At 36.8% G+C, this 21623-nt stretch overlaps 1 protein-coding gene across 1 annotated transcript; it reads right to left on the bottom strand.

Annotated features, from left to right (window-relative positions):
- Positions 1-3208: 3208 nt before the first annotated feature.
- On the bottom strand, positions 3209-19137 carry LOC126373085 (vam6/Vps39-like protein). The gene is made up of 13 exons (XM_050019073.1): positions 18821-19137; positions 18571-18720; positions 17751-17878; positions 16286-16489; positions 15819-16005; positions 15376-15493; positions 14705-14831; positions 9081-9467; positions 8323-8545; positions 7209-7664; positions 6488-6714; positions 5551-5685; positions 3209-4894 (listed from the first exon to the last, which is right to left on the bottom strand). The coding sequence occupies exons 1-13, from the start codon at positions 18888-18890 to the stop codon at positions 4736-4738; spliced, it is 2571 nt and encodes an 856-aa protein (XP_049875030.1). The 5' UTR covers positions 18891-19137; the 3' UTR covers positions 3209-4735.
- Between the last annotated feature and the right edge of the window lie 2486 nt (positions 19138-21623).

Here is a 21623-nt window from a genome sequence, read left to right as displayed (position 1 = left end):
ATGGCCAAGGCCGTGACCGGGTATTAATTTGAAAACGTCATCGTCAAGCGAGCGTTCAAATTATTTAATAGTAATAGATAGGTAGGTACGACTTTGAAGCCACGCCTTTAACTTGTCATTATTTTATCTTACCTGAGTGATAATGATTTTGTAAATAAACTCATTTAGCATAAATATTCATTGGCTCGATTTTATGTATCGATTCCTAGGTATTTATAATTAGATAGTATTTTAATCTACTTGTATTTTTATCTTCGCACCTAAAACAATTACGTTTTTGTTCCCCAATCAATCATTGTCAATGTTTTTCAACGTCATTCAACAGTTAACAATAACAATAAATTTTTTTATTAGAATGACGCTTATAAACGCTACCTTACAATATATAATACTGTTAGCGAGCCAATTAATTACGCATTCAATGAATTATTAATTCAGTGAGGCGTTTTCTATTCTTCAAATAACAGACAAGCTGTAACATACTCGTATTGTATTGATGCGCGGGAGTGTCAGCTGTCGGTTTCTTATTATTTGAATATTTCTTGAATTCTCTCTTTTTTCAAATAAATTAGTATGCAAATAGGTACATGCTAATTAAAAAGCACAGTAAGTATATAGCTTTTTTTGTAAAATCGGCCTATTACTTATTTCTTGCCCTTGACTGATTTAGATCATACCTTGACCTTTTTTTCATCAATCCATGTGTAATGAAGAGATCAATTTATATGTTAATGTGTATGTAAACGACGTATTATAGATAAATAGTGGCGTAGGCGTCAGAGCCAGCATTATCGTCACCAAAAGTTTATTTATAGATCAGCTCACGCATCTAAATTTACTAGAGGACAGTCTTTTGAGTAGGTAGACAGTGGCGGCCCTAGTAAAATATTTAGATGGTACTAGTCCTCACAGAGGCGCCCCTCAAAATGCAGATTTTTTTAAAATAAATCTTATAAAAATATCGTTTAAAACATTTTATGGGGCGGCAATCTAACCCGATGAAATTAACAGGGCCGATGTGCCCAATCCAGTTACTCCCCTGTAGATCCGGGGCTGCCAGGCACGGTGATCCCGTCTTGGTTGATTTTGCCCCCCCGCCCCTCAAAACCCGCGAACTTTTAGCCCCTCCCCCCAAAACCCGCGAACTTTTGGCCCCCGGTGCGAAGGCACCACTCGCACCGCCCGGGGCCGCTACTAGGTACAGTTGATAGGAAAAGTATTAGTTGTAAAAAAAGTAAAAATATTTCTTTTATATTTTCTTTATGAATTAGCATACGGCGGTCTCTTGTTATTGTCCGCTTTAACGAGCCAATTTGTCTCTATTAATGAAGATAGGTTTATAACACAACTTCCGTTAAGTAGGTACTTACCTATATGTATTACGTGACTTGAACATGAAAGAACAGAAGTCAGCAGAAGACATCGTAGTCGGGTTGCCATTGCAATTGAAGTCCTAAGATAAAGGTTTAAGTCATCCAGGGGTGACTTCGGACAAAATCTCATTGGTACTGTGTGCCTCCTTACCGCGGACTGTCTCCGCGTGCTCGTAATTGCTTTATGAATAGTTTTATGAGCAAGGTGTTATAAACTACAATAATAGGACAAAATGTATTTAAACGGGCACCCTACTAGCATCTATTTACTTTCTCACTTTAGCGCAGTCTATGTAGCTAGACAAGTTGGCCTTGTGTAATATATCGCTCTTCTAGTAACACTCCAATTGGCTAATCAATGTTGCAATTATTTACCTATTAGGGTGTGCTCTATCGACACCAATGGGGCCACATACAGGGTGTTAGTGACATCGTAACGAATACTAAAAACTATGGGTAGGTAATCCAGTATGGGGAGACCACCGATTCAGCAACAGTCTAGTAACTCTTATTTATTTATTTATTTATTTTATTGGAAGACCCACAGCTAATATTACAAAATAATAGTTCATACTAAAAAACAAACAGCCATTTACAGGTCCTCACCAATAGACACAACTTGACTAAAAAGAAAAATGCTATAAAGAGCACTTACAAAATAGGTAAACAAGAAATAATAATAATAATGTAATTATACAGGATGTTAGTGACATCGTAATGAAAACTTTGAGGGATGATTCACACCATGATTCTGAGTTAATAATGTAGTGGAATTTTACATCGCAAAATTATTGTTTTTTTTAGTTTTTTAAATTATTTTCAATTTCACACTTTTGCGATGGAAAATTCCATTTGTTATCAACTCAGAATCATGGTGTGAATCATCCCTCAAAGTTTTCGTTACGATGTCACTAACATCCTGTATAAGAGTTACTAGACTGTTGCTGAGTCGGTGGTCTCTGCGCAACGACTATGGATTACCTACCCATAGTTTTAGTAAACTAAAGACGAATTTATTAATGAGAATAGGTGTAGACATGAGTAACATCATGTACCCACTTTAGAACCCTGTCGCACTGTCATATTTGACATTAAATTAGACTTACGGTTTAATTTGTCAAAAAAGTTAATGTGACGTGGTATCAAAGTGTATACATATTAGTACTCGTGACCATACGTGTAGTTTTAGCTGAGTTTTCCCATTTAGGTATTTGTAGAAATATCGATTTCTGAAGATTCGAAATCCAACTTTAATTTACTAGAGCCACATCCTCGACACTCCATATAAAAATTTTCTTACAGTGTCGCCTTACCCGTAAGAGCAAGCGAGACAGAGAGCCCGCGCATCCCCCTTACTCCTCAGCGACGTACAGTCATGAGCAATAACATGTACCCACTTTAGAACCCTGTCGCACGATCATATTTGACATTTAATGAGACTTACGGTTTCATTTGTCAAAAAAGTTAATGTGACACGGTTTTAAAGTGTATACATGTTAGTACTCGTGACCGTACGGCCATCTAAGACTAAAGTAAGACCCAGACAGGATGAGGAGAGTTACTGTTGTATACGTTGTATTTATTCTTTATTCTATACTTGCCAGAGCTATCTTCTTCTATCGTGTGGGTTATGAGGTGGAGTACCAACCTCATCAACCCTGGTTTCAGGGTTACTATTGAGCCGCCAAAGGCCCCTGACATGGCTCACGTAACGACTACTTACTTACATCAGAGCATCTTGATAGAGGTATGCTGGAGAGCTTTTACTGTGCAAAGGCCAGAGCAAAGGCTCTGGCACATATAAACATAGGAAAGATTAATAAAAATCGTATAAGTTCTGCCATAGAAAATTTACTACATAATACATAACTTAGGTACTTAATTTGATTTATACATGGTTATAGATACATTATAATTTCATTTATGTTTAGTAAATAGTACATTTAAAATATTGCATGGAACTTTATACAGTAGCTATATATAACAGACAATGGTATAACAAAACCAGGTATGCTCAAAAGTGACAGCTAACATTTGCTAACACCCTCTGTTGCCATTTTGAAAAAACATAAATTACCCACGACATATGTTTGTAATTTACTTTGCAAGACAATTTTGAACTTTTAGTAAAAAAAATACTTAGTAGTAATTAAGTACGTTAGTCGGTAATTCGCTTAATTTTCAATAATAAAATTTACGTCCTTGGAATGTTGGAGATATCAATTTAATGGTAACACTCATGTAACACGTCATCAAACAGCTAGCAATGGCGGCTTTTCATAGGATTGAGCATACCTGGTTTTGTCATACCATGTGATAGACTACACATACTTAATACAAGCATACAATAACTAAATATTTAGCTACACAAAATGTCCCTATGTATAGAGGTATCATACAAGCTAATCTGACATACAGCCTTTATACATGTACAGTGATGGTTCAAAAAAACAAAGATCTTTTTTCTTATTTACCTATAAGTTATTCAATATTTCGGCGGCCAATCAGCTCGCGACAACAAACACTTCCCGCCGGTGTGCTCGACGATTTCCCTCATTCAGCGTTTAACACCCATTCGTCATCATTAATTTAAGAGCCACGCTCTTGTCGGTAGTTACCCACATATCGGCCCACTAGATTAGATTAATTCTTTCGAATATAAACCTCTCAAACGATGCCTTGAGCAGAGGTTCCTGCCCAACTGAGCACCTTCTGCCCCTTTGGGCCGAATAAGGGCCCTCAGGGCTTCCCGTTTGCTCGGCCAAGTAGCCATAAGCGGCAAACCTACAATTACACAAATTTCTTACCAAAGAGAAGCTACTACCAAAATTATAATATTAATAAATAAATTATAATACATTGGTGCCGATTCCTGCAGACAGCATCTAATTTTATATTAGGTTATACTTGGCATTTTCTTCTCCGCCGAAAAGGAATGGGACAGGTAATCGACGGGCTTAAAATTTATCACACGTCAATTTTAGGCAGAAATCTTAAAGAACCCTCTCAAAATTTTACATTAACCAATAACTCGACCGAAATAAGTTGACAATTATTTGATTTTCCCGGGTCATTAATTCTATAATAATTTTAAAATTAACAGCTATCAATCATCCGCCCCTTTCCTTTACGGCGGATAAGAAAATATCAGGTATAACTTACAATCAATTTAGGATGTATCTACAGGAATTATCGTTCTAGCTAGCCCGAGCTAAGAAACCAATTACATACACAACTTACTCGAATTCTAGAAGCTTCTATGATGTTCTAGGGGAGTTTCTAAAGATCGAAATTATATGCGTGAAAAACTACGTATATAATGCACTACAATTCTAGATTTTTCTAGAACTATCTAGAAGGTTCTAGATCTTGTCGAATCTACAAGAATAATGGACGATATCGCCGTTGGGGTACCGCACGAATGCGCTCTGGTTGCCGAAGCGTTTCTTGCACACTGGACACACGTTGTAGTCGTTTATCACCACGCTCTTTGATTCGTGGAACTGTTTCAGTTCTTGTACCTGTTGGGGATACAAATAATACAATTAAACAATCCTCCCAAAGCCTCATCGATACTCCTAATGTATTTTTTTCAGTTTCGACTAGCGCACACTAGCCAGTTTATAATACGTGGGTTGGGCATATTGCTTTGAACATAGACAGCATCAACGGGTAGGCAAAGGTGTATGGTATATACACCCACTCCTCGGCTGCTATGTTTCTATAGCCTTTAACATGAGCTAACATTTAAAAAAAAATGGATTTTATTTTCATTATGAGTGCATTGTCTTTACTAACATAGCTACAAGACCTATTGTTACTAACACCAATGCATTTTTGTTATCGCATTAATTAAATACTACACTACTATTCTTCTTCTTTGCGAGTCGATGGCGATCGATATTAAATTTTTGCTGACCAGTAATTGGCCACGCTTACGGCATTGTTAGTGGCTTAGTGAAGGTATTTAATAGTGCAGGTGTTAGGGCATACTACTACTATTAATACTATAGTACTGCGGGGTGGAAGGCAAGAGGGTAACCACTGTCCTATTTTTTTCTCAAAAAGAATAGCATGGAGAATGCTACATCGACAAGAGCGTGATGATTGATTGTGATGTGATGATTCATTAAATTTAGATGCCAATTCTGGCAGACACCAACTTAATTTTAGTTACCTGTAAATGTTCAGCGTACAACAATCCCTTAAGGATCTGCGTGCGCCGCTTGAGAGTCAGCTGGCTGTCGAGTGCGCTCTCCAGGAAATGTTTCAATCTTCCGAGGGGCACTGAGTCTGGTAGCACCGTCAATGCCTGGAAGGAGAAAAACTCGTTATTATAGTCTCATCATCATTACATAAGTCTGATCTGAGTTACATTAGTTGTATGTATGTATTTATGCATATATTGGCCCCGATTCCTGCAGACACCGCCTAATTTTATTTTAAGTTATATCAGTCTTTTCTTATCCGTCGAAAAGGAAAGGGATGATTGTCAAAAGTTAATTTTAAAACGAATGAATAACCCGGGCGAATAAAATAGGCATCTCGCTGGTATGTAATCCTTTTGACGTGCTATCTGCTTAACTCTGTTGGCCGATGTAAAATTTTTAGACGGTTGTTTTAGATTTCTGCTTAAAATTGACGATGAATTGATTGATTCCATAAATTTTATGCCTGTCGATTACCCGTCCCTTTCTTTTTCAACGGATAAGAAAATGATAATTTTATTTTATTTTATATTTTTTTCTTTTTTGTCTTATATTAGTAGGTATAGAAGTTCATGTAATTTGATAAAATGTACGCGTATGTAGGTATGCTTATCTATAGTATTATACAGTGCTTACCTGTACTGCCTGTTTTCTTTGTATATTTATTTTGTCTGTTCTATTGTGTACAAATAAATAAATCATCGGGGAGATTAAAAAGGCCACATTGCAGCAATTCATCTAATAAGCAATATTGCAATTTGACATTTGCGCATATAATAGTAAGTGCAAAACGTCAACAAATATCAAATGGTAATATTGCTTTTAAGATTAATTTCTTCGATGTGCCCAGCAGTGGGACATGTATGGGCTGTTTTTGTTTGTGTATGTTGTATATAGTCAACTAACCTTCATCGGCGAAATTTTATCAGCATACCTCTCCAGTATACTGAGAGCTGTCTCCAAATCTAGAATTGCCGTCTTGGGGTGTCTCGGTACGTTAGCTAGTGGACCGGGCAGGGAACTCTGGTCGGGGTTCATTAGTATCCGCATCAGAATAACGTATACGTCTTGGTTCTTTTCGTCGGGAATTTGACTGACGTTTTCACAGTACCTTATTGCTCTGTCGACGTCACCTGAAAATAACATTATATCTAACATTCCGAAGTAAAAAGAGTACAATATATGAATGTTTCATTCGAATTCCATAAATAAAAATTCGAATATTTACACTTTTTAAATAAAAATAAAATCATAGGGGACAATGTTATAATGCACACGCCAGATAAACAGAAAATCATTGGAATGAGATATTTCACTGAAAATACATTCGAATGACGAATGATCTTTCGAATACCATGTATGGAATCATTCCAATAATTCGATTGTCAATTTTTGGATCTATTACTACTACGTTTTCGTACGAATTCAAATCGTATTTGATTCCTGTATAACTTATATTATTACTTTTTCTTATGACCGGCAACTCCGCGCCAGACGTTGCTATGACAACTCACAGCAATTCGTTAATGCCGATGGTCGATAATGTTGGTCGATAAGCTCTCAACTCTTCGATTCCACCCAATTACTGAGATTTTACAAGAAATAACCACTTAAAAAAAGTACATACCTAGAATCTGCACATAGATAGCTAAAGCCTGTTCATGTCTCCCAAGCTTTCCCAATATAATCGCTCTTTCTTCAAACAGGCTGTCATTCGGAAAGTGTAATATAACTCGTTCTGGAGTATAAAGAGTAGATTTTTCTAAAAACGCTATTAACTTCGCCTTCAAATGATGCAATTCTTCTTCTGTGATAGTTCCTCTCTTAAGTGTGATCTTTTCTCTATAACACGTTATCAAAGCGTCATGGAATAGCGGATTCGTTTCATTCCACGTATGAATTACATGTTCCAGGTAAGGTATTACTAGAGGCTCATGTTCTCTTAGGAGGAAGTCTAATATCTTTGGACGGGGTAGGTTCTCTACTTCAGAAATGTCTTCGGTGAATATCTTGAGGCCTTCCTCAGGATGCTCCTTCAATATCCAATCGGAGAATTTGAATATTAGATTTATGTGTTCAGCACCTGAAATTGATATTTTAAAATTGTGTATAAGTTATGGAAAATACGATAACAAATTGGATGTCAATGATCGACCTCATCAAGCCTGGTGTCAGGGCCATTGAACCGCGAAAGGCCGGTGACATGATTCATGTAACGACTACATACTTAAGTAAATAGTAGCCGGGACCACCCTGCTTAACGTGCTGTCCGAAACACGCATCATCTTACTCTTGGCACACCCGGATACTGTATACTAAATTCTCATTCTTACCGTATAACGCGTAAGTGCGAGCGAGATGGACAATCTGCGCACGCTCCCCCTTACTCCTTAGCGGCTTACGGCCATTTACACTAAAGTAAGACCCAGAGGGGGTGAGGGATCACGGCGCCCGACACGAGTTGGTGCGGGGCAGAATTATTCTATACGCTGTATTATTCTTTATTCTATGCGGGGCAAATGGTTATTTACGTTGTTTAAATGGTTACCAAATTTATGGTTATGTACAGTCATGCTCATGAGCAATATCATGTACCCACTTTAGAACCTTGTCGCACTATCATATTTGACATTTAATGAGACTTACGGTTTCATTTGCAAAAAAGTTAATGTGACATGGTTTCAAAGTGTATACGTATTAGTGTACTCGTGACCGTACCTATGGCAACGGACAAGACTTACCAAGATGTTGCAAATAGTTCTTCGTTGTATGGTATCCTTTGAGACTCGAGTCTGGCTGTTTGGCCTGTTCTCTAAGCAATTGAAGTGCTTTAGTGTGCTGCCCCTTTGTTTGGTACAATATGATCAGTTCACTGTGCTTCCCGTGCTGTAGTAGTGTCTTCTCAGCTTCGTCTAAGCGACAGTTGTTCAGTCGTAGAAGTGGCGCGACGAATGCATCATTTGTCTAGAAAGAAAAAATATATCAAATATTATTCATGATTCGCTTACCATAAACATACCTATAATAAAAAATCATACATACAGGGTGTTAGTGACATCATACCGAATACTAAGGGGGATGATTCAGACCATGATTCTGAGTTAATATCAAGTGGAACTCAGAATCATGGTCTGAATCACCCTTTCTTTACGATGCCACTAACACCATGTATAGAATGGTAATTGGCCCCGCACCAATTCGTATATCGGGTGCTGGTCTCACCTCTGGGTCATACTTTAATCTTAAATTGCCGTAAGCCGCTAAGGAGTAAAGGGTAGAGCGCATGGATGGTGTCTCGCTTGCACTTACGGGCTATACAGCACGCGGTAAGAATAAAATGTTTACATGGACTGTAATTCTGATTTTGATTAAATGCGAAAAAAGTAAGGATTGAAAACGCCACAACATGACACCGACAGTAGATTGATTTAGTTTCCTTCCGCTTTTTACCATTAAATACGAAATAAACGAAGCTATTTACTGTACAAGAGCTTCTTACCTGCAAATAGCACTTCAGCAACGTCGTATCAATCAGCTCTAGCTGCTGTTGAACATTTCTTTGGCTACCAGCTTCATCGTTACTGCTTCCAGCCTCAGGGTATTGACCCTGACCGATCTTTAGCCTCAGCTCCACCAAATACTCTATCAAAGCATTCAGAGCATTTTCAAGGTCCTTCCCTTTAAGTTTCTTCTTCGTAGGATCTGACCCTGGCTTGTTTTCTAGCTCGGGAAAGAGGGCAATGACCACAGACGGATCTGTGTTCAGCTTCTGAAACTCCTTCATGGATAAAGAGAACTCTTTGGTAGCGAATAACTCGTTGGCGTACAGCAGTTGTATGGAATGTATCTTCTGTTTCTTTTCTTCTGGTGAACAGTCCGATAGAGTCTGGGGAGAGAAGGTAAGGTCAACACGAAAACTATCACTCTATCAGCTACCTACCATTTTAGGGATATTTTGCATAAATGATGAATCCAGCACAGGCCTAACCCAATGATTGACAAATTTGTTTTCGAATTCATGTTTGGATCATAAGTCATATGTAGAATTCATGTTTTTATCACGTGCTCAGCAGTGAAGGAAAACATCGTGAGGAGACCCACATTCCCGAGAAATGCATTTTCGGAGTAATTGGACCTAACCTGTATTGGGCTGGTTTTTCCGTCGCGGGTCAAGGTCAGACAGGCAGTCGTTTCTGTATAAAACCGGACCTGTCAAATTTTCAGGTTAAGTAAGCGGACCCTGTGAAATACGGGATAATGGTAGGGAGATGATGATGAGTTCAGTATTACAATTCGTAGGTAAGTACTGCGAGTTATTTTCGATACTACGTATTTATCGCGGTTAACCAACAATGTGTGCGTCATTTAATTATGAGCCATGTTAGGGGTCTTTGGCGGCTCAGTAATAACCCTGACCCTAGGGTTGATGAGGTCGGTATTCCACCTCACAACCCACACGATAAGAAGATTTAATTATGTAGATCCTTTTATCCTTTAGGTTTAGAATTTGCAGTTCTGGGGGCTAAAAAAGTCACATTGAAGCAATTCATCTAAAAAGGCAATATTGCTATTAGACATTTGTTAAGATTGCGCACAATGCCTGCCGCGTACCACTTTTAAACCCGTCACAAGAACTCTGCTTAAATCATATTATGACAAATATGTGAAATCCTGAGTGAGAAATAGAATTATATGAATTAATATCAAATACTAAGCTTCTATGCTGTTCTGGGAGCAAATAAAAAACATAGAACACGTTCAGCTGCTTGTCTTCCCGGGCATGTCGTAAAAACCGACAGAGGGATTGCGTCCTCTAACATGATGGACTAATGTTATGGGCGATAGGCTGATCCCTTATCACCATCAGGTTCATCATATACATCTTAGGACTTCGTATCAACAGTGGCTGCAAGTTGTCTTTGATTACTTGTGGCTCTGCCCACCCCATTTGGGATTACGGGCGTGAGTTTATGTATGTATGTATATGTATGTATGTAATATCAAATACGAATGAGTATATAAAACTTACATTAAGCAGCAATCTCATAGTATCTTTGAGTTCTCTGATACTTTTGAACGATGTGCTCACGCCTCCATCCTCAATAAGAACACAGTACATAGCAATAGAAATGTAGAAACGTCAGCATTTTATACGAATATATCGACAATTTATACCATTTTTTACTTACATTGAGGAGACAAATAATCTCCGCTTGCCGCCTCTTTATTTTACCGTGAAACATTTTATATTTTTCTATAGAAACTTTCACAAAATGTTAGCTACTTCCGACAATACAAAACAAACTGGTTCAAATAATATTCGATGGTATAATCGATAATATCCAAGTTTTATGTTCCCCGTTACGTAATCTTTATCAAATTAACGAATATTATCATAAACAGATTATTGATTAAATGGTAATGCTATACAGTATGCGAAAGCTTTCGAAAAAAGAAATATTGTTTAAAAATATGCTGGCGTTTTCTAGATTTCAATCACTAAGATTGAGGGATAACAGTATCCCGATTTGGCGGTGCAGTGAAGTGTCCACAAAACAGACAAATTTCAAAACACAATAATCACAAGCACTAACACAGCACTGCACATAATTAATATATATAACTTTCCTATCTCTAAAACTTTTCATGACAGATGTAAAATGAAATACAGAAACATAACATACTAGTGTAGTATGTTACAGACAAACTAAATAACTAAGGAGGATAATGCATTACTATGAGGAAAAACATAATCATACATACATACTAAAAGCTTAATCATTTTGTAACGTATTTAGAATAACAGAAATGTTCAAAATGTTTCATTTTTAAATACAATAGTCAGTTATTTCTATGAGCCATAGAGTTGAAGTTTGCAAGTAAGCAGTGTGTTTATTAAATGCCTTTTACGGAAAAATCGTATCTCTTTTAACAAGTACACAAGTAGTAAAATTTCGCTCACATAGTTGCATTTTTGGCGAAACTGATTTGCACCTTCAACAATTGTAAATATACAACAATAGATACATTAGTTAGCAAGATCAGCGATGAATGAAAAATGTATCTTGTAATATTTCGGATGAATTAACATATTCCTGCTAAAACTTAAATACATATGTATATTATAGAGGTATACTGGGTGTTAGTGACATCGTAACGAATACTGAGAGGGATGATTCAGACCATGATTCTGAGTTAATATCTAGTGGAATTTTCCGTCGCAAAATTCATGAAATTTTGAGTTTTGTTTTTAATTATTTTCAATTCCATATTGTGCTTTTAGCTGCATAGAACCCAAATTTCAATAAAAAAAACAATAATGACAAATTATCGAAAATTTTCGATGTAATGGAGACAACAGCTGCTCGAACGGGTCAACGGCCACACGCACCGAGCCGCGCGCCCCGCTCCGCACGCCCCGCTCCGCGCGCCCGGCGCCGCACGCCGGCGGCGCGGCCTACAAAGTAGGCACTACGAACCGATCCTATTTCTTTCTCTGTCTATCGTAAATTATAAATTTATTTTATTCTTATTCTTAAATGGACGGATAATCAACAGGCATAAAATTTATGGAATACACGTCAATTTTAAGCAGAAATCTAAAACAACCGACAGAATTAAGTTACCAGCGAGATACCTTTTTGATTCGACCGGGTTATTCATTCATTTACTCATAGGAATCGGGGCCATTATCTACCTAAAACAGTTGAAGCAGTAAATAATTGTATTCTTTGTTGTCATTAGAATAACTAACAACCAACTAACACAACCACCACAGATTAGGTAATTAGTTACCTACTATGTCAACCATCCACCAACTTAGTATGTAAGTACCTACGCAAAACCTCGCTACACAAAAATCGAGCGAGATCGCGTCTAGAATTGGGCGGACACTCCGCCAGAGTGTTGCCTATCGATATTCTATCGATACCTAGTTAAAAAAAAACCAATAGTAGGTACCTATCGATAGATCTTTTAGATCAATACCCATTATTGTTACAAAGCAAGACCTATCGGTACTATCGCTAGTATCGATGTAAATGTACTATCACTACTTTCGATAGTTTAGACAATTTTCAAGTTCAACAATTGATAATCTACCTATCGATAGTTCGGCAACTCCGCCGCGTAGGCAATGTCGGCATGTTCAAAGAAAAAAATTATCCGAGAGGAGTGATCTTATTTTTCTTGTTACATGTTGGTACCGTACCGAGGTATTATGTACTAAGTTATTCGTGGTTTTAAATCTCATTGTTAAATCATCAGTAAAGAACTAATTAAACCTATCCTGTTCTGTGTACAATATTCATGTAACGGCTACGTGCTTACATAAGTACCTAGTAGACGGGAGCAACGACTTAACGTACCTTCCGAAGCACGGATCATTTTACTTTCGGACAATCAGGTGATCAGCCTGTAACGTCCCAACCAAAGGCCTTATAAACAGATTTTTGTGATATGTCCCCACCGGAATACGAACCCGGACCCTCCGCATCCCATCGCTCAACCACTGGACCACATAGGCCAAGAAGGTTCTAAGACATAATTAAAGGATCCTGGGACGCAAGACCTCCGAGTTAGGGCTTGTTTGATCTGTCTTGATGGATACTCGGACGTGAATAGCCTCACGGATCAAGGGCAACGCGCGCCAATAAAGTAGGCATTACGAACAGATACTAGGTATTTCTTTGAGTTGATAGGTATCAAGTGAAGTTTCCTGTCGCCAAATTCATAAAAAAATAGATTTTTTTCAGTCCCATATTGTGTTTTAAGCTGCATAGAACGCACATTTAAAATAAACAAATAAAAATTACTAATTATTAAATTTTATCAATGTCATCAATAATAATAATAACGTATCTACAACTTCAGCTATGCGCAGGTGAATAGCCGGCGCACGGGTCAAGGGCAACGCTCGCCAATAAAGTAGGCATACGAACAGATACTATTTCTTTCTCTGTCACTTGCACCATAAACATACTTCTCTCTCTCTCTCTAGTCGTCGGCTCGACTCGGCCGCGGCCGGTGCGTCGTCGGCGCCCTTAGTCGGCGCCTTTGATGCTTTGCGCTAACGCCGCCGCCGCGCGCTTCCGCTCAGTCGAATACTATACTAAGCTTGACCCGAATCGCGTGATGTTTTTCGAGGATATTTTTTTCGTGTTTGTGAGTGTTTGTTTCATTCTGTAAATGAGTAGTGTCGACTATGATGATAGATCATAGACCATTTACTGCGCAAAAGTATGGAAGATTGTTGATGTTTATTTATGTATGTTTATTTATATGTTTATTAAAGCAGCAAGGTGTTGTGTTTGTGAGTGCGTGTGATACCTACCTACCGCGGAGGAAACGCGATGTTGCATACCTACGTGACGTGACATGTTCTAGGGTACCTACCTAGGTACTTCATCCGAAGGAATAACAATTAAGGTAAGGCAAGGGTAGGGTTTTTATTGTTAATAAGTTAGGAACGTTTTAATAACTGGTAGGTAGGTACCGTGCGTGAAAAATCGTGGCAGTAGGTGTTCTACTTTAACAAACAACATTTTTAAACGTTGAACCACTAAGCATCTAAATACAAGAGAATGAAAACTCCTACCTAGATATCAACATCGTATCACGCACGCGTAACGTAGCCGCGCGTAAGTTTAGCGTCTGTGTGGCGCGTTGTTCGACTTACATTGCGGCACAGTAAAAATTGAAAATCTTAATTAAACATTTGCGACAAGAAAAACACCCACCATCGTTTTTAGTACAATAAAATAGGCGTTCCATTTTTTTTTCCGTTACGATGTCACTAACACCCTGTATAGTCAATGTGGTCATGTGTTACACCAGCTTGCTTTTCAAACGGAGTGCTTGGTTCTAATTCAAATATATCTTTATTCAGTAGGTAACATAGTTACACTTTGGATCGTAAATTTTTACATAACGAACGTATCATCCACCTAAAACTACTGCAGTTGCAGTTTGAACACCGGTACCGGATTTACACTTACCGGATCTTAAGATCATCGTCGGCTCACCACTTATGTAAAGGGTATTTAGTTAAACTTGCGATGGATGTACCTCTGACTGTACACGAACTTTAGTATAAATGAAGGAAGCATATAACGTCATACGCACCATCAAATCTACAGCTATTTGAAACTGTTTATCCTGCAATAGTTTCTGTCTTTGTTTCGCTATGTCGACTGCGCTGAGACACCACACTTGGCCCATCGACGCCACGAATATTAAACCACGTTTACATCTGAAATTCGAATTATAACTGCCTTTGTAAACTGCTACAAAACTAATATGACTTAGAAGCGAAAATGGTGTGTCAGGATCGCAGTTAGTGGAATTCCGTGGTCTTTGTCTGCCTAGCCCAACAGGAAATAGGCGTGATCTTATGTTTGTGTATGCACGTACAAAAATAATGATGAAAATAATTTCAAATACAATTTCATGGTCATTTATACACAGAATTATTTATTAGGTATGTAATAATAGGGCTTCTTTTTTCCTTTTGCTTTTGCCTTTTGAGGGTCAGGCTAAGATCATAAGACCATGCTGTTATAATAGGGTATATTTGTAATAAAATAAGCATCTCGCTCATATGCAATCCGTTTGACGTGTGCTGTCAACTTAATTGTTTCGGGTCGGTCAATATATATTTTTTTAAATTGTTTACCATAAATTTCATTTTATGCTTGTCGATTATAGAAGAAAATGATAAATAGGTGTAACATAAAATAAACTTAAATCAATCAAAGTATAGTATAGTAATAAATAACAATAGCTATAAGTCTTACCTATACATCAGTCTCGCTTTATTCAGTTCAAGTAAAGTCTGTATGAAGAGTGCTGGTTCCACAGTTTGAACAATCACCTGGTCTTGAAGTAGACCCAGCATGTATGGTTCATCCCAAACTGGAAACAATAACGACATTCCAACATTAAAAATGAATTTTCAGAACATAAGTTCTATCATGGTATAAGAAGATAAGTCTATGACAAGTCGCCATTGTTAGCCCTTTGATGACGTAAGTGTCACCATTAAATTGGTATCTCCAACATTCCAAGGACGTAAATTTTATTATTGAAATTACTGACTACTGTATGTATTTAATTACTATTACTAGTCACATATATAAAAAAATATTAAAACTGTAACTAAATCTTTTACTAAAAGTTCAAAATTTCCATTCAAGATTATTGAATTGTAACTTTACAATTTATTTTAAGTCATTTTTACCAATAGCAATAGGGGCATCTTTCCACTTGATAGTCTTCTTGATGGTAATATCTTTGGCCTCCTCCACTAGGACGGATGTGTTGTCCCTCCCAAGCACGAAACAAGTCTCCGAATGTTTGGTTATAGTTGGTTCTACTGACTTTGAACTGCTTATAGGAAACAGCTCCTTTGGATTGCCCGAAGAAAGCTGAAAAAGGCTTCATTTATAAGCATTCTAATTAAAATTTAAAGTTCTAGAGTAGAAAGGAAATTCAGATTATATGAGACAAGAATATGTAATGTATAATGAAATTGACAAATTAAATATTTTTAGTAAATAACTCTTTAAGCAATTAAAAACATTGGATAGATACTCAATTAAAATCAGAAAAAGACAGTTGAATGTTCACCGGCTATGTCAAACGGTTTTTATTTTAGAAAAAGGTGAAATGTATAACGGTTATCAAAATAAAATAATAGAAACATACATCATAAAGTGTGTATTCAGTCTTGAACCCGACACATAAATACTCTTGACCCCACGCCATGACTTTTGGCACGTCAGGTATTGTGAACTCAAATAAGTGTTGCTTGAATTCTCCGTTCTTTCCATAATAGAGCTGCAACTTCCTCCGTACAGCCACACATAGACGAACTATGGAGTTTGACTCTCCTGTCATTGAAGTAGTGCTCTGTAACATGAATAAAATTAATGACAAAGAATTTAAAACTTAATTACACAAGAATACCCACATTTACACCTATCAGAATATTAAAACAATTTATCTTGTTACCCTATTCTATTTAACTCTTTCAGTCTTGGTGGTTAGTGTCACTAACCACCTCAAATTCACTGCTAAGCAAAAAGCCACACTATTATATGATAATTTGAACAATATAGTATATATAACACTACACACAACACAGAATATAACATTTATTAATATATACCACAACATATATTTTTTAATATGTATGTTACTTTTTGTTTTATAAAACACTTTATAAGTGTTTTCAGGTGGAAACTAGTTAAATGCTCAATCTTTTCAAACATTGCACTCTAACCCAATTTTAATATTGTTTTTTTTTTATATTTATTTATATATAATTTGGAGAACTTACAGACTAATTATACATTAAATGAACTAAATATACATGAGACAATGCTAATAACAAGTTCCTGCCAATAAATGAAAAGGTAGGAGAGAAATTAAAATAAGAAAAGTGGCTAGAATGATACATAAAGATAATAGCTAATAAGGAAAAGGAAAACAAAACCCTAAGTCAATGTTTAATAATAGTTTAATGATATATCTTTATTTATTTTTCTTCTTCCTTGGCCCTTTCATCTATAACTTGGCAAACAAACAACTTCTTATCTTCCCTGATAACAAATACTACTGCAAAACAAAACTAATCTCATGGCTCAAAGGGATGAACTACAATGCCACTGAAGACCTCTTAACACCACCAGGTTAGTCTGGAGTTATACACACAAACACACACACGTACGCACGCATGCACTCACGCACGCGCGCACACACACACACACACACACACACACACACACACACACACACACACACACACACCAATTAAATTTCTTAGTTTAAAACTTAAACATGTATACATATAGGTAACTAATGTTAAGACATCCGGGAAGTACATCTGGAGCACTGGTGATCCCGAAACACAGGCTCTGGCTTATCTCGGGCGCCAGTCTCCACTCGTACATACCCTTCAATTGTGCATTATTTTGTGAAACCCATTTATGTACATTGTGGAGAACAAATAAAAAGATCTTTATTATTATTATTATTATTATTATTATGTATAGCTTATAGACTTCTGATGGTTTGTTGAACTCTAATTCCATATTATGTCTATAATATTTACAATATAGCAAACATAAAAAAGAAAAAAATATGTTTTTTCAAAAATATATGAACATACCGTGTTGTCTAAGGCAAAAAGTGAAGCACCTTTAGTTTGTGGGAAGGTTGTGACCAGTGGATAATTGATACCATTCAAGTCATAAGTTGATAATTGGTTGTCTGTAAGACACAACAGCAAATTCTTTTCTGAAATTACAAAAAATACATAATTAAGATCATAAGAACAGGCATACCAAAAACTTAATGAAATGTCTACACACAACTATATCGCCACACCCAGAAGAACTATTTTTTTTTTTTCTTATTTTTAACGAGGCTTTGAACACCCTGTGTGATCATGCCAGCCTCATAGGTGCTTTCGTGTACATATCCCTTAGACAAGGGATTGGTCAACCAAATAATATAAACTAAAAGCCTTACTTGATAGTGGCTCTGCCAACCAGCAATTGACTTCTCCGTTGCCAAGAGAAATCACACCGTGAGAGCGAAAAACCTTTCTTCGCACGTCTATATTCCAGGCACATTCCAACAAAATATGGTAAAGGTCATCGACCATATGACAGTCATGGCACAGAGGTGAAGGTTTAATACCCATTAAATGATAAAACTTATTTGTTGGGATGTGTCCGGAACACAGCCTGAGAGCTGAGATCAATAGCTTCCTATTGAGGTTGGCATTCTCAAACCAAGGAATCCATAGCGGACTTGCCTGGATGGTCCTGTACCAGACTCCAACACCCAAGAACTATTTCAAACAACTGTTATAACATGCAGACGAAACCAATACATCACCTGCTTTCAATATCTTCATTTAGTTGTTCTACTAATAAATCAGCCTTAACAAACAATTAAGACTGTTTAATATATACTAAACTTACCTGGTATAACTTCTATCTGTTGTATTGGCTTTTTACTGAAGTTTTTCTGCAGTCGAAGCAATTGTACATCATACTTCTGTTCTCCATTGCTCAGGGTTACAGAATACATAAGCAAATGACCCTGTCTCGTGCCCAATAGCAAATGATCATCTGAAACAGGATTTGTACTTGTTGACTGGTTTTGTGTATACCTTACAGGTACTTGCATACTCTAATGATAGGCAACTTTAGTATTAACCCGAACACTCACCGTAGGCAGCGATTGCTTCTATTTGCATACTAACAGTGAGCAAATGTGATACTTCGTAAGCTTCATGCATGATTGTAGGCGGTGATAAATATTTACGGGTATCAAACGAATAATTTGTTTGGTAATTAAATGATATACAGTAGCACTCTTTGGAGGTATAAAAAACACGCTTATATTATCTCTTGAAATAGCAGCGATTATTGATATTTTATAGCCGTATTTATTTTTACACAATAAACACTAATTTCGTGTTTATTTCATCAATAAACCCATGATAAATCGCGCAATTTTGACAGAAAAAATGACAACTACTATGACAAGTGAGTTGTCAGTGACAATGACATATCAGTATTGCTATTGTAAAAATGAGCTACATTAAAAGTTTCACGGCCAAAGACCTTGTATAGAATAGACGGATAATATTTTAGAGTGACGATCAAACTATCACAGCTCTCTTTCTTCCCTATGACAACAATCTCTGTGGAAAAAAGAAACAAATATAGACAAACACCGCTGTCTAGAACGTCAGTGTTTACCGTTTTGAGATGTTGTGGTAGTCAGCTGGATACCAAACCTGCCGTTAGTTTTTTGGTGTTTTGGGACATTATTTTAACTTTTTATATAAACAATCTGTGAAATAGTTATTCATTATGAACCATGGCTTGCGTAGCTATTGGTTGTGAGAGTAGAATGTGTGTTATAATGGAGAACGATCAAACAATGTCTCACCATGGGTAAGTTATCGACCACATAATACATGTTTGTGTGCAAGAAATACATTACCTGGTCTGGTTTTTGTAAAGTTTATTGAGCCCTAAACACGATGCAGACGCATATTTTCAGCAAAGCCGTCACATTTGTACAAATAATTGATTTCACATTTTACGTTAATCAGCTTTGACAGATCATGTACCCAAAGTATTATAAGTAGTGTTGTCCTTTGATATCGATAACATAATATTATGTTTGAATGTAACATCTACATGTTGCGTTATTCTATTCACGTTTAATTTATTTTTCGACCTGTTTCCGATTTGGATGAAGATTACATAAAGATATTGTATTTTCCAGATTTCCTAAATATCCTAATTTACGAAACAAGAAATTAAGAAACAATTAGATTCAGACCATGAAACGAGATAATTCTCTCTTCTGAAGGACGCCTTCTCCTTATTTAAGCCTGTGCTAATTACATTTCGATGTATCTTGCTTTCTATCGAGCAGGATACCAAACAAAAATATTACATAGAGATGCAGTACCAACAATATTCACTCACATATCTCACATAAGGTGAGTTTAAGTTTAGTTATAAGTTTATAGATAAATTTGCAGCTATTTCGTTTTTGTATTCTACATTAGCATGGAAAAAATATTTCAATACAATACAAATATTCTCTATTGCACAAAATAATTAGTATGAATAACTATTTTGGTAATTACCTGTGATTATTCCTTCTATGTGCAATGTGTAAACATGCAATGCTTGTGTATTTGTGTGCTCCACGTTAATATGTGCCATTCTTGCAGGTAAAGTTATAACGACCAGAGCCGACACTATACACTTCTAAAGAAAGTGAACAAGAGGAAATATTTTTTTTTATCACCAAAAGTCGGAATTGTTCAGTGCTTCGTAGTCATTGTATTCTAACTATATTGAATAAAAATCTTATAAAGAAGTATTTGCTTTTATTCTTTAATCGCATTGAGATAATCCCCGAAATATACTAGAAGGTCGTCTACTTCTTGTATCGAGAGCCGATTCGATTTCCGGTCAAGTCAATGAAAAACGTGTATTTAATTTTTATAAAAGGGTAGGTATGTGATTTATAGCAACCAAAGGGTGGCCGCAATGTCGTATTAAAATGATACTATAGTATATGTGGACTAGATGGACCGTCCTCGACCTCCTCGGCCATAACACCTTGCGAAATGACATAGATTCAAAAATGATAAATTGACCTTTAACAAGTTTGTCCATGATAATTACGTTGAATAAGTGGTTCTGAATCTGTCACCGCAACGTACGGTTCTTCTTAGGTATCTTTCTATCAGGGTACAAATAGGTATCGTTTTAACTAATTTACTTGTGGTTCTACCCACCCAGGTATGGATACTAGGTCGTTATTTCTGTATTTAATTAATCATTCAATTTGTAATGTATATTTTTTTAGATCTTGGACTAACATGAAATATTTAGCCAATAATAATGTCGATAAAGACATGGAACGGCACTAGTGGTTCTGATACAAAAACATATACTATAGGTACGTTTCTATAACAAACCCGCTACACGAGTACAAAAGACGTTACGACGATAGTATATTTATCTCTTTTTAACTTATGACGGCTCACATGAGTGCGAAAGACAAAACCTATGTTTTTCTTTCGTCTTAAATATGCTCCGTCTATTCTATACAAGGTCTTTGTTCACGGCGCATTGGCGAACTAGGGATCACAAAGTATTTTTCGTGGTATGTCCCCACCGGGTTTCGAACCCGGGACCTCCGGATCGTGAACTCAGTGCTCAACCACTGGACCACGGATGTCGTTAATCGATAAATAAGCAGAAAATACATTTTTTTTTTCGTAACTGCCCTCCAGGTCAAAGGATGACGCAAGCGTTACGTCGACAGGTATACCGCGCAATAATGCGCCAGGAGCCTGCGTGGTTCGGGAAGAACTCTACGGGTGAACTAGTGAATAGATTATCAGCTGATACACAACTAGTTGGGCGAAATCTGAGTCAGAACGTCAGCGACGGTCTACGATCGCTGGTCATGGTTGGGGCTGGAACGGGAATGA

This window comes from Pectinophora gossypiella, chromosome 15 (genome assembly GCF_024362695.1).
Source record: "Pectinophora gossypiella chromosome 15, ilPecGoss1.1, whole genome shotgun sequence".
NCBI lineage: Eukaryota > Metazoa > Arthropoda > Insecta > Lepidoptera > Gelechiidae > Pectinophora > Pectinophora gossypiella.
This window is presented reverse-complemented; position numbering and strand designations above follow the sequence as displayed.

Coding starts and splice junctions, on each gene's coding strand:
- LOC126373085 (XM_050019073.1), bottom strand. CDS start 18,890: ATGCATGAAGCTTACGAAGTATCACATTTGCTCACTGTTAGTATGCAA. Junction 15,494..15,818: donor AGATGCCCCTATTGCTATTG/GTAAAAATGACT, acceptor TATTGTTTCCAG/TTTGGGATGAACCATACATG. Junction 7,665..8,322: donor GAACTATTTGCAACATCTTG/GTAAGTCTTGTC, acceptor TATCAATTTCAG/GTGCTGAACACATAAATCTA.